The 12996-nt window shown below is 48.9% G+C and overlaps 1 protein-coding gene across 1 annotated transcript in view; it reads left to right on the top strand.

The window, feature by feature from the left end:
* Positions 1 to 12996, top strand: part of FLCN (folliculin) — a 34672-nt gene that overhangs the window by 16495 nt on the left and 5181 nt on the right. The window contains exons 4-8 of the mRNA XM_033962885.1: positions 1869 to 2090; positions 10160 to 10320; positions 11161 to 11252; positions 11414 to 11595; positions 11705 to 11818. Of these exons, the coding sequence (XP_033818776.1) occupies positions 1869 to 2090; positions 10160 to 10320; positions 11161 to 11252; positions 11414 to 11595; positions 11705 to 11818 (771 nt within the window). The remainder of the gene's footprint in view (positions 1 to 1868; positions 2091 to 10159; positions 10321 to 11160; positions 11253 to 11413; positions 11596 to 11704; positions 11819 to 12996) is intronic.

The raw sequence follows: 12996 nt of genomic DNA on the forward strand, positions 1-12996 counted from the left end.
TGAAAATAATAAATAAATAATAATAAAAAAGTTATTACTGAGGGGGGTTGGAACCCTAAAGCTTTTTCTTGAGGGCTTTGATCATGATGCTTAAGGTCTACAAAGACTTTAATCCAATTTTAGTCATTTCCTTAATGGGGAGACTTGGTTCTAACATATTGGATGACAACAGATGAAACAACCAACCTAGCCTGTCCAATAAGGTGTTAGGGTAACTGCTATTCCCTGAAGGTCAGCTGCACCCCCACACCTTTGATAACAGCTGCTCCATGCAAGTTACCCTCTCCCTCCACATTGTCTTGGGAGTTCGGTACCTCTCCTTATAAGTACCCCAGCATGATTCAGGCATTCATTAAAGACTTACAAAAATATAGATGGTGGCTGTAGATTTGAACTGGAGCCTCCCAAACTGTTGCTGGCTTTACCCTCAGCATTAGTACAATGCAGCTTCTGAAGTGCATTCTGTTTGCTGTGGCCTAGGACTTAGGGTTTAAAAACAAAACTTCCGTGCTGTTGTACAAGCAATGGTTTTGTCACGGCTGGACTACTGCAATGTCCTGTACCTGAGAATAACTGAGACCAGATGTAGGACATTGCAGGTGGTCCAGAATGCCGCAGCTAGGTTGATAACTGGAACATCAAGATATGAACATATTATTCCATATCTTCAACAACTGCATTGGTTGCCAGTTGCGTTTCGAATTCATGTTATGTCATTAATTCTTGTATGGTACGATGCCTGAAATTTTTAAGAATAATAATAATAACTTTATTTTTGTATACCGCAGTACCATAGTAGTACCAACCACAAAGGTCCCTGCATTCTGCAGGTGCCGCATTGTTGAAAACAAAGGCCAACCTTAAACATGTAGATACGAACACTATGACTTTTACATGTGCAGGAGTTAAGCTATGGAAAGGCCTTGTTGGCCAGATTCGAAAATGTGGAGAGAGGAATTCTTTTAGGAAAATGTTGAAGACTCAGCTATTTGTAAATGCATTTTTCTGAGCAACTGATCTACATTACCTTGAATTTATGTTATCCTGAATATGTCTATTTTATCTTTTTATTTTGTGTAGACGTTTAACATTTTATGTATGTAACCCCTTGTGAACCGTTTTGGATAAAAACGGTATAGAAATTTTAAAAATAAATAAATAAAACCAGGCAGCAATTCTGTGTAAGCGCCAGATCTATATAACACCAACAGGTGCTCTGATGCCATGACAGCATAACCTGCACAAACTTTCATTGGTATGCCAAAAATGAAGGCCCAGCCACTTACGCTAAGTCAGTGGAAAGTGTATGAGGGTTCACCTAGATCTTTTCATTCTATAAGATACACATGTCGTTGATTGACGCTCCCACCAGCTCACACGCCTTTCACAAGTACATATCCTTTCCATCTGCATGCTATACCACTTAAGCACAAGCTTACAGAATAGTGCAAGTGTCTGGATAAGTAGTGCATATTAAGCATTGATGTACATCTCATGCCTAAATGCAGACGCATCTTTTAAATAATGTTTCTGGTTGAACAAATCTTTGTAATGGGGGAAGAATGACACCTTTTTGCATTACCCCAGACACCTTGTTGAAGCCCTTTAGCTCTCAATAAAAATCTGTATGCAAAGTCAGTATTCTCATAGCTCTTTTGCATTTATTTCAAATTTTGGTAGTTTGTATATTTATAGGAAGGAATATAATTGTGATGCTTTTGCCCCCATCCCTTTCACCCAGCGCAAGTTCCCGTAAGAGCTTCCTGAAGGCAGAACAGCTGCACAATTCCAACCATATGTTTGATGGAAAATTGAAGGATTGGCTGCGTGAGGTTTTCTCCTATGTTTGCCTTGCCTCCCCCCTGCAGGTGTGTCCTGGGCGTGAAGGCCCTATTTTTTTTGGCGATGAACAGCATGGCTTTGTCTTTAGCCATACCTTCTTCATCAAGGACAGCTTGGCCCGTGGCTTCCAGCGCTGGTATAGCATCATTGTCATTATGATGGACCGTATCTATCTAATCAATTCCTGGCCTTTTCTCCTGGGCAAGATCCGGGGCATCTTGGATGAACTGCAGGGGAAGGCTCTGAAGGTAAGGGAGGGACATGTTTACTCACCGTTCCTGCAGCTGATACTGGGATCTTGTGCTCAGAGAAGAACAGTTTAGAGTAAAATGTTCAGATGTGAATACCTGTTTCAGTTTTTTATCCTAAGTAATGGGAAATGGGAATTAAGTTACATGTTGTTCAAAACTAGAGAGGGGGATGTGCAGGGACGGGATGTGGGGTTCTTATTTTTAGCATTTGAATCAGCAAAGGCTATCGCTAATGTTTCCAAAGCAGCTCCCAATTAGCAGTAAGCATAGTCCATAAAGAGTACAGGACATACTCTTTATGGCCCGAGTCGGGCCAAGTTCACCAAACCCAATATCCTCTCAGGCAGTGGCCAGTCTGGGTCACAAGTACCTAGTGGATCCCCAAATGTAGATCAGTTCTTATAGCTAATTTCAAGGGATAAGTGATCTCTTCCCCAAATCTACCTGGCTAATAATTTTTTATTCACTTTTCTTGCTGATTGCCTTGACCACATACACTTTAAGGCCTGGTTTCTCTATACGGCACTGATATCGGCGGCCACTGATTGCATGACAATCATGCGACAGCGCCATATAGAGAATTGCGCCTCCAGAAAAGATAGACGCCAGAAATGTAAGCCAGGGTTTTTCAGGTCTACATTTCTGGCACCTATTGTTCTCGTGAATCGCACCTACGTAGGCACTTTAGGACGCCCAACACCACTTTTCTCCTTTGGCCTCTGTTTCGTTTAATTCACAAGGAATCTCTAACTCTAGGAGCACTCAGAAATTTAAACTTGGCTTTCTCACTGTTAAGAGAAAATGGGGGAGATTTGAAGAGGGACGAGGGTTAAAAGAGGTACTGGGGGTGTTTTTAAAAGGCCCAACCGGGGGAGGGGTGTTAAAAATTTATATCTTTGCTACCGGATGGGACAGGGGTGTGTTAAAAAGGGACGGGGTTTAAAAAAGGTTGTTTTTAATTTTTGTTTCATTGTTCTGCTTACTGGGGGTTGCTCCCTGCTCTAGGAGGGGGTGGGGGTTCATGCTGTGGAATTCTTGATTATTTTTCCAGTCTTGTTTGGGACTTGTTTCTGTTTTGGGCTATGCCCTGTTTGTAATTTATTTTGGAAACCAATAAAAAAAATGTACCATAAAAAAGAGAGGGGGATTAAAAAAGGTACTGGGGCGGGTTACAGGACAGTACAGTGGGACAGGGTGCAGAGCCTGGCAAAGAGTGTAGGGTTGGGTGCAGAGCCAGGCATGGAGAATTTGTTTCAGAATTATTTTTTTCTTGTTTTCCTCCTCTAAATTTAGGGCGCGTCCTATGGTCAGGTGCATCTTATGGAGCGAAAAATACGGTGTCTTCTAAAGTAATAAACACTCAGGTTTCTTTAGCACTCTCCAGACCAGTAGAGGTTAACTTTACGAATGGGTATATATCTAATCATGACCAGCAGGTGGAGACTGAAAACAAAACTTTGGGACAGTATATCCTAGCCCCTCCTCTCTATTTCCCTCAGTCTTCTTTCAGTCTCCAGCAGGTGTTGAGTGATCTGTACCCATCTCCCTTGGTAGGGCTGTTGGAATTTGTTTAGGGGTTTATTGTCCCTGTTTTTAGCCGGACGGAGCTTGGACGGACTCTGTTTGGGGGTTCGTCCGACCTCGGGGGTGTCAAACCCGGCGGGTCACGAGCGGGGTCCCTCCCCCCACTTCCTCCACCTCCCCATATTTTTTTAGAGGAGCCTCAGCAGTAAGCCTTGCCCCCTAAATCAAGCAAGGCATATTGCTTCGAGAGCCTGTGGAGTCTGTTCTGTAAAAAAAAAAATCCTGAGGTAGTGCTGGTCTGGAGGGTTGTATCCCTTTAAGAAAACTGTATTTTACTGTATTTTTTCAACTAACCGGCACTTTTTTACAGCTAGGTCGCGTATGGAGCAATGAGCACTTCTAAAGGGAAAAAGTGCTCATTGTGCTCCAGACGCGAGGCACTCGCGGCCGGCCTGTGCAAGCGGTGTTCAGGCCGGTGCGGTGGAGGAGCTCCGTCGGCAGCGGCTGCAGGCGCCCAGAGCTCCCCGCCGATGGTGCCTCGCGAGTCGGCAGGGAACGGTGGAGAAGCCCGGTCTTCTCCGTCCGCCCACGGAGGGATTCCCCGAGCCGCCGACGGTCGGGTTTTAGAGGATTCCCTCTCAGCTGATATTTTGACAGCTGATGCCGGCTTGCCTGTTTTAGCGGCTGAGACTATTCAGGTCTCTCAGCCGCTGCAGGCTATGGAGGGAGCTGTTTTGGCGGGAAAGACGCCATCTTCTCTGTCTGGCCCCTCCATTTTGTCTTCCACCTCAGGTGACCTTCCCCCTGTTTTGGCTAAGCAGGGGCAGGTTTCTGCTGGGTCCCCTGCTGTGGCAGGGAGTCCCTTGGGACCCTCGGGGGGTTTTTCCCCTGATTTTTTCTTTTCATTATGCAAAGCCTATTTTCAGGCGGCTGGGGGTCCCGGTTGCGCCCAGGGGGTCTCGGGGGGTGGGGTTTCCTCCGCGCACCCTGCGGCTTTGCCTCTCTCGTCTGACGTGACGTCCCCTCCGCCGCCTCTCTTGTCCAAGCGTCCGCGGGTGTCGTGGGACGAGGATTTGTGGTCGGAGGAACGTGTCGGCCTGGAGGAGGACCTGGACCCTTCTGAGGAATTCCAGGACCCTCTGGAGGGGACGGAAGCTGGCGGCGGGTTGTCGGGTTTCCCGTTCTCCAGTGACGAGGCGTCCGTGGTGCGCCTTTTTCAGAGAGATGAGCTGCCTGACCTTATTCAACAGGTTTCTTCGGCTTTGCGTTTTGAGGACGCGCCGCCGGAGACTCCGCGTGTGGGGGACCCTCTGTTACGAGGGATCCGTTCCGTTTCCCGCTCTTTTCCTATGCATCAGGATATTCGGGATATTATTCTTGAGCAGTGGAAAACGCCGGAGACGCCGTTTCGGCTGGCGCGCAGCATGGCTCGCCTGTATCCCATTCCTGAAGGGGATCGGGCTACGTTAGCTTCGCCAGTCGTGGATGCGGTGGTCTCGGCTATTTCCAAGCGGCATACCGTGCCTGTTGAGGGCGGTTCTGCCTTGCGGGACTCTGAGGAGCGCAAATTGGAGACCATCCTTAAGCAAAATTTTCAAGTCTCTGCCTTTGGGGTCCAGGCGGCTATTTGTGGGGGACTGGTCGCTCGCGCCGTGTTTCGGTGGGCGGAGCGGGTCTTGGATCGAGAGTCTGACGACTGGTCTCTGGTGGATCAGGAGGTAGCGAAGATTGAGATGGCTGCCTCATTCCTCTCGGATGCTCTGTATGACTTGGTGCGGATCTCGGCTAAGTCTATGGCTTTTGGCGTGGCCGCAAGGCGTGTGTTGTGGCTGCGCGCTTGGGCGGCGGATGCTGCGTCCAAAGCTAAGCTTACTAAATTTCCCTTTCGGGGGTCGTTTTTATTTGGAGAGGACTTGGATAAGTTGATTCAGACTCTGTCGGACTCGAAAGTTCCCCGTTTGCCGGAGGACCGTGCCCGCCCGGCGTCTCGGGGTGGTGCGGCCCGGGGGCGTTTGCGGGAATTTCGCAAGTATCGCCCTGGGCGTGGGGCTGCTTCTTTCCAGTCTCCGGGGTTTTCCCGGGGTCGGTTCTTCCAGCGCATGCAGCCCTTTCGGGGGGCCCATCGGGGGGCAGGGAATCCCTCCGCCGGTTCCCCCGCTTCCCGTCCTGCACAATGACGCCTTGCCGGCGCCCCCCTTGGTTCCGGTGGGGGCCCGGCTGCGCGACTTTTTTCCCAAATGGGCCGAGATCACGTCCGATCAGTGGGTCCTGGAGGTGGTGCGGGACGGTTATGCCCTGGAGTTCGCCCGCTCTCTGCCGGATTTTTTCCTCGCTTCTCCATTTCAGACTCCTGGGAAGACGCTGGCGTTTCGCCAGACCCTTCAGCGCTTGCTAGATCTCAGGGCAGTAGTTCCAGTGCCCCCCCCGGAGTGGGGCACGGGCAGGTACTCCATTTACTTTGTGGTGCCCAAGAAGGAGGGGACTTTTCGGCCCATCCTCGATTTGAAAGGGGTCAACAGGGCTCTCAAGGTTCCCTCTTTCCGGATGGAAACGCTGCGGTCGGTCATTCTGGCGGTTCAGCCGGGGGAGTTTCTCACTTCTCTCGATCTGACGGAGGCCTACTTGCATGTTCCCATTCGGCCCTCTCATCAGCGTTTCCTGCGCTTTGCGATCTTGGGTCGGCACTATCAGTTCTGTGCGCTTCCCTTTGGGCTGGCCACGGCTCCCCGGACGTTCACCAAGGTGATGGTGGTTGTCGCGGCAGCCTTGCGGTCGGAGGGCATCCTGGTACACCCCTACCTGGACGACTGGTTAATTCGGGCCAAGTCGTTGCAGGAAAGCTACCGGGTTACGGCTCGGGTGGTGGAGTTTCTCCGGTCGCTGGGCTGGGTGGTCAACCTTTCCAAGAGTCGGTTGGTTCCGGCTCAGCGTCTGGAGTACCTCGGGGTGCTGTTCGACACCTCCTTGGGGAAGGTCTTCCTCCCAGAGGCCCGGGTGAGCAAATTGCAATCTCAGATTCGCCTGCTTTTGGCGTCCCGGTGTCCTCGGGCGCGAGATTTCCTCCAGGTCCTGGGGTCGATGGCGGCGTCCCTGGACGTGGTGAGGTGGGCGCGGGCCCACATGCGTCCTCTCCAGTATGCTCTGCTCCGGAGGTGGTCTCCCCAGAGGCACGGGATGGATGTTCCGGTTCCCCTGCGAGGCTTGGCGCGCTGCAGTCTGCGTTGGTGGCTCCGGACCCCTCACCTAGTTCAGGGGGTGGGTCTGGATCTTCCGCGGTGGACGGTGCTCCTTACGGATGCGAGTCTCCTGGGTTGGGGGGCCCAGTGCCTGGGTCACTCAGCTCAGGGAACCTGGTCCACGGAGGAGGCCTCCTGGTCGATCAACGTGTTGGAGACCAGGGCGGTCCGGCTGGCGCTGTTGGCTTTCCACTCCCTTTTGTTGGGCAAGTCGGTCAGAGTCCTGTCAGACAATGCCACGGCGGTGGCTTATGTCAATCGTCAGGGGGGCACCAAGAGCACTCTGGTGGCGCAGGAAGCGGCTCGGCTCATGGTTTGGGCGGAGTCGCATCTTCTGGACCTCTCGGCCTCTCACATTGCCGGGGTAGAAAACGTTCAGGCGGACTTCCTCAGTCGTCACTTCTTGGATCCGGGAGAGTGGTGTCTCGGCGCCGAGGCGTTTCAGTTGATAGTGCATGCTTGGGGGCAGCCCCTGATGGATCTGATGGCTACAAGTGGCAACGCCAAAGTACCCCGCTTCTTCAGTCGTCGCAGGGACGGTCTGGCCGAGGGTCTGGATGCTCTGGTCCAACCGTGGCCAACGGAGGGGCTGTTGTATGTGTTCCCTCCTTGGCCATTAGTGGGCAGAGTACTGCTTCGCATTGTTCGCCATCCGGGGCTGGTGGTTTTGGTGGCTCCGGATTGGCCTCGTCGTCCGTGGTATGCGGATCTGGTGAGGCATCTGGTGGCGGATCCTCTTCCTCTGCCTCTCGGGTGCGATCTTCTGACGCAGGGTCCCATTCCCATGTTCGACCCGTCTCCCTTTTGTCTTACGACTTGGCTCTTGAAAGGGGCCGCCTGAGTAAGAAGGGATATTCCGACAAGGTGATCTCTACACTTTTGGGGTCCCGGAGGCTTTCTACCTCTCGGGCTTATGTACGGGTTTGGCGTCTTTTTGAGGATTGGTGCCGAGCGCGGGGAGTGGTCTCTTTTCGCGCTTCTCTGCCTAACATTCTAGAGTTTTTGCAGGATGGCCTGGATAGGGGCCTGGCCTGGTCTTCTCTCCGGGTTCATCTGGCGGCCCTGTCGGCTTTTCGGGGGCTGGTGACAGGTCAGCGTTTGTCAGCCATTCCTGATGTGATTCGCTTTCTTAGGGCGGCCAAGTTGATCAGGCCTCCCATAAGGCCCTCGATTCCCTCTTGGGATCTCAATCTGGTTCTCTCTGTTCTAGTGCGCCCTCCTTTCGAGCCGTTGGATGGCTGTTCGTTGAAGGACCTTACGCTGAAGTCGGTCTTTTTGGTGGCCATTACTTCCGCTAGACGGGTGTCTGAGCTACAGGCTTTCTCTTGTAGGGCTCCCTTCCTGGAGTTTTCGAAGGAGCGGGTTGTTTTGCGGCCTGTTCCTTCCTTTCTGCCGAAGGTAGTTTCTCCTTTTCATGTCAATCAATCGGTGGTCCTCCCGGTCTTGGGTAGTCGGGAGGGTTCTTCTGAGCAACGACAGCTGCGCAAGTTGGATGTCGGTCGGGTCCTCCATGCTTATGTGCAGCGGACCCGGGATTTTCGGAGCTCCGATCATCTCTTTGTGCTTCTGGCGGGTCCTCGTCGGGGGGCTGGCGCTTCTAAGGCTACTATTGCGCGCTGGATCAAGGAGACGATTGCTTCCGCTTATCTTCTGAGTCAGAAGCCGGTTCCGGAGTTTCTCAAGGCTCATTCCACTAGGGGTCAGGCGGCTTCTTGGGCTGAGTCGTCGCTCGTGCCTCCGGTGGATATTTGTAAGGCTGCGGTTTGGTCCTCCTTGCATTCATTTGTTCGGCATTATCGGGTAGATGTTCAGGCGCGTCGGGACGCGGTGTTCGGTGAGCGTGTTCTGGTATCGGCCCTTCGGGGGTCCCGCCCGTGAGAGGGACTGCTTTGGTACGTCCCATTCGTAAAGTTAACCTCTACTGGTCTGGAGAGTGCTAAAGAAGGAGAAATTAGGTTCTTACCTGCTAATTTACTTTCTTTTAGCTTCTCCAGACCAGTAGAGGTCCCCACCCTGTCTGTTGTTGTTGTTGTTGGGGCTGTTGCGCGGGCAGTTTTTGGTTTTTGCTGCGGGTTCTAGTATTTTTCTAGGGCCGGGGAGAATTGAAGAACAGCGGCTGTGGCTCGGCTGGCTTAGCTGGCGAGCTGTGGGGACCTTCTTCCTTCGGGAATTTCTCCTCTGCATTTTCCAACAGCATTTTTGGGTATGTTATTTGTTACTCCTTTCGGAGTATTGTTTTTTCTCTCTGTTGTTTTCCAGTTCTTGGTTCTGCTTGGCTATTCGGCAGACTGAGGGAAATAGAGAGGAGGGGCTAGGATATACTGTCCCAAAGTTTTGTTTTCAGTCTCCACCTGCTGGTCATGATTAGATATATACCCATTCGTAAAGTTAACCTCTACTGGTCTGGAGAAGCTAAAAGAAAGTAAATTAGCAGGTAAGAACCTAATTTCTCCTTTTTGGCCAGTGATTGAATTGAAGCATAGATATGGACTTTGACTACGCTGATAGTACTAGTCGGTGATACGACTTAGCGTAGAGCTCCAGACTCGAGGCCTTTTTCCTGAAGTTAGACTGATTAATACACTTGCTTAGTGTTGACTTTAGACTTCCCTAACAGAGTGGATTATATGATTTTGATGTTATATTGGATATTTATACCACTCGGTAAGATATATCTTTAGATATTGTGCTTATATAATATCTGCCTGTATAAATGGCAAACCAAGCTTCTGAGGCTGGGTTTGGCTGCAGCAAAATGTTTGATAGTGAGTCACTGCGCTCTGCCTCGCCATCTGGCCAAGAAGATTGCGCACTATGGGTTCTCTGGAAGTCTCCATAGCGAAGAAGCATGATTATTCCTGTCAGACCTGGACTGTGATATCTAAAAAACTCTTGTCTTTACAATAATTGCTATCTTTAGGGGAGGGCGAGTATTCTGTTGTTCTTTGCGAGGGGGCACCTTGCTGAACCAACTCGGTGCCTCCATAAAATGTTTGCAGAGGGAACTGGGGGGGGGGGTGGAGTTTACGATTTTTCAGTTCTTTTGTAAGCTATAATCCATAAAATATAGGCTAATTGTAATCTTTAGCTTGGAAACATTGCTGGGATCATTGTTTGATTAGAGTTGGTAACTCTACCACTTTTGATTTTCTTCTTGTAATTGTGAACTGTTATGATCTTGTGTTGGATTCTATCCTGCTGTTTTGTGCTGTATGCTTGTTTATGACAATACTAAAAAATTTATTGAAAGAAAACCATAAACATACAGAATGTGCAGAGCATAGCAGTTCTTTTTGTCTGTACCAGGTTTTTGAAGCTGAGCAGTTTGTCTGCCCCCAGCGGGCCCAGCGGATGAATACAGCGTTCACACCATTCCTGCACCAGCGTAATGGAAATGCGGCCCGGTCCCTCACATCACTGACGAGAGATGAGAATCTCTGGGCATGTCTGCACACCACCTTTGCATGGTACCTCTGGGAGAACAGCAGGGGAAAATACACTGCCCTCGAGATAGCACCTTTCTTTGTGTAACTCTGAATTGTAGTGGGGTACTGCACAGTCCAAATCCAGTGTCTCCTCTTCTAAATTTATAAATATTTTGAAGCCACAGCGATTTTTGATTGAAAAATAATTCAAACAGGACAGGAGTCACCATTAATTGGAAAATTTACACCAGTAATTGGAAAAATTACAGTAGACTTAACTATACCTTCTGGTGGAATTCGTTGTGTCACATTTACAAAATGGAAAGAATAATTGCCATACAAAAAGGGAATTATAATAATTTTAAAAAGATTGGGGGCCATTGACAAGTTATTGCAATGATTAGACACCATTTTCCTCTGAAAGTACATTTATACATAGGGGGGAGGGGGATGGTATAAAGTTCTATTAAAGGTTTAATCAATAGATAAGAATATAATATTTATATGATATTTTTTGGGGGGTATATATTTATGTATTTATGATGTTATTATAAGGAAATTCAAGTGATGTATTCAAGTTTTAACTGATATATTATTGTGTACTTGATGCAAGATGGAAAATGAATAAAGAATTTGAAAAAAAAGAAAAATAACTCAAAGGATCAAACTGGGGTAGGGGGCACCTTCTGCATACCTGGACCTAACAGGGTTTTATTATGAAAAGAATATATGCTCAGCTTCCTAGAAAAGGTAAGCCCTTGGATCTGGTTGAGATTTGGGCAGCTTTTATTGAGAAGCAGCAATGGTGTGGCTCTCTCTGGGTGACACTTGATGATCTTTCTTATAACTCTTCTATTTAAGCACAGGTTTCTTTCTCTCTAGGCTCCTGAAAGCATGTGGCAGCCGACTGACGGAGAAACTGTTGGAGGGGGCACCCACTGAAGACACTTTAGTTCAGATGGAAAAACTTGCTGGTATGTGTTCAGGTCCCTGGAGATGTAGGAATGCCCATGAAAAATGTCCTTTGTCTGTGCTCTTTGCAAGCAGCAGTAAAACTTGAGCATGTAGAGTCAGCAAGGTTGTGATGTGCACCAGTCTCAATCACTGCATTACCGTTTTGCTTGATTTTTGGCAGAGCTGGAGGAAGACTCGGAGAGCTCTGAGGGAGAGGAGGGTAAACCTTGTCCCCAAGCAAGAGTAGTGGAAGGGCGAGAACTGACTAAATGTGCAACAAATGCCTCCCTGCTGTCGGAGGGCAGCTGGAATGTGCCTCCCTACAGGCTGCCAGTCTTCAGATCACTGAGGCATATGAGGCAGGTGAGAGCAAAGCACTTACATTGATGTGTGCCTGATTGCCCAGCAGTGGGTACAGAAATCTCTTCCTGGACCAGAAGTCTGTTTGGTAGCTTTTCTTTTTCATTGCCAGGTGCTGGGAGCTTCAGCCTTCCGCATGCTAGCATGGCATGTGCTTATAGGGAACCAGGTGATCTGGAGAGGTCATGACCGGGAACTCATTCAGTCAGCCTTGGATGTTCTACAGGTGAGCTGCAGTTCTTTTCCTCACTTCTGCCTACAACTCAGGGTTCCACTATGTCTTAAAATGCATAATTCCTGAATTATTGCATATAGCCCTCCACCTCTGGGCTGGGTGGATTGGGCATGCACATCTTTGATTTTATAAAGATTCAAATTCATTCCATGCTGTAAATAGTCTGGTGCCTCTGCAACTATTTGCCTCTTCTCAGAATCAAACTGGCAGTGTGACCAAGGTCAGACACCCTTTCAAGTCCATCCCCTCTGTGCTCATTGTGTGACTTTTAAGTAAATGTGGGTTGTAGCCCCTTCTGGACCAGGATCTTATAATTTGTAGAGCTGTGTATTAAGTGACAATTATCATTGGACTCAGCGGTTACCTTATCACCAGAGCTAATTATTGGGTAGGTTATGACTTGTAAGTCTCCCGTAACAGGACTATGATTTGATCTGATCTAATCTAATCCTTAGGTTTGTATACCGCATCATCTCCACGTTCGTAGAGCTCGACGCGGTTTACAGTAGGAGAAATAGGAAGGAACTACAAGAGGGTTAGAGGTAGAAGTGTGAAGAAAATTTAGAGGACTTGGGATGCCAAGATATAAGAGTTTCCTTGATTCCTAAGTTGGAGGGAAACTTACATTTTTTGAGAAAAGCCAGGTTTTCAGATGTTTGCGGAAAACTTGGAGAGAGCTCAAGTTCCGAAGAGGGGAGGTAAGGTTGTTCCAGAGCTCAGTGATTTTGAAGTGGAGGGAGGTCCCTAGCTTTCCTGTGTGGGAAATGCCTTTTAGCGAGGGGAAGGATAGTTTTAATTTGTGGGAGGATCTGGTGGTATTAGGGTTTGAGGAATTTCAAGAAAGAGGGATAAAGGGAGGGAGGATACCATATAGGATTTTGAAAGTTAAACAGGTGCATTTATAGTGGACCCTGGCGATTATCGGAAGCCAGTGGAGTTTGGTCAGGAGCGGGGAGACATGGTCAAATTTACTTTTAGCGAAGATGTTTTGCTTCCTCTCAAAGATATAAATCATCAGCTGGGCTGCTTTGCATCCATTACTTGTTCATTCTTTGGCATATACCTCTAGAAGTTCATCCCATAACAAGTTCCTGAAATTGACCGTAATCCTTCCCAAAGAAGGCTTTGAATGTAATACGCTGCTGCTTGTAAAAAGATGAAGGCTAGGC

The sequence above is a fragment of the Geotrypetes seraphini genome, chromosome 11, assembly GCF_902459505.1.
Source record: "Geotrypetes seraphini chromosome 11, aGeoSer1.1, whole genome shotgun sequence".
Classification (NCBI taxonomy): Eukaryota; Metazoa; Chordata; class Amphibia; order Gymnophiona; family Dermophiidae; genus Geotrypetes; species Geotrypetes seraphini.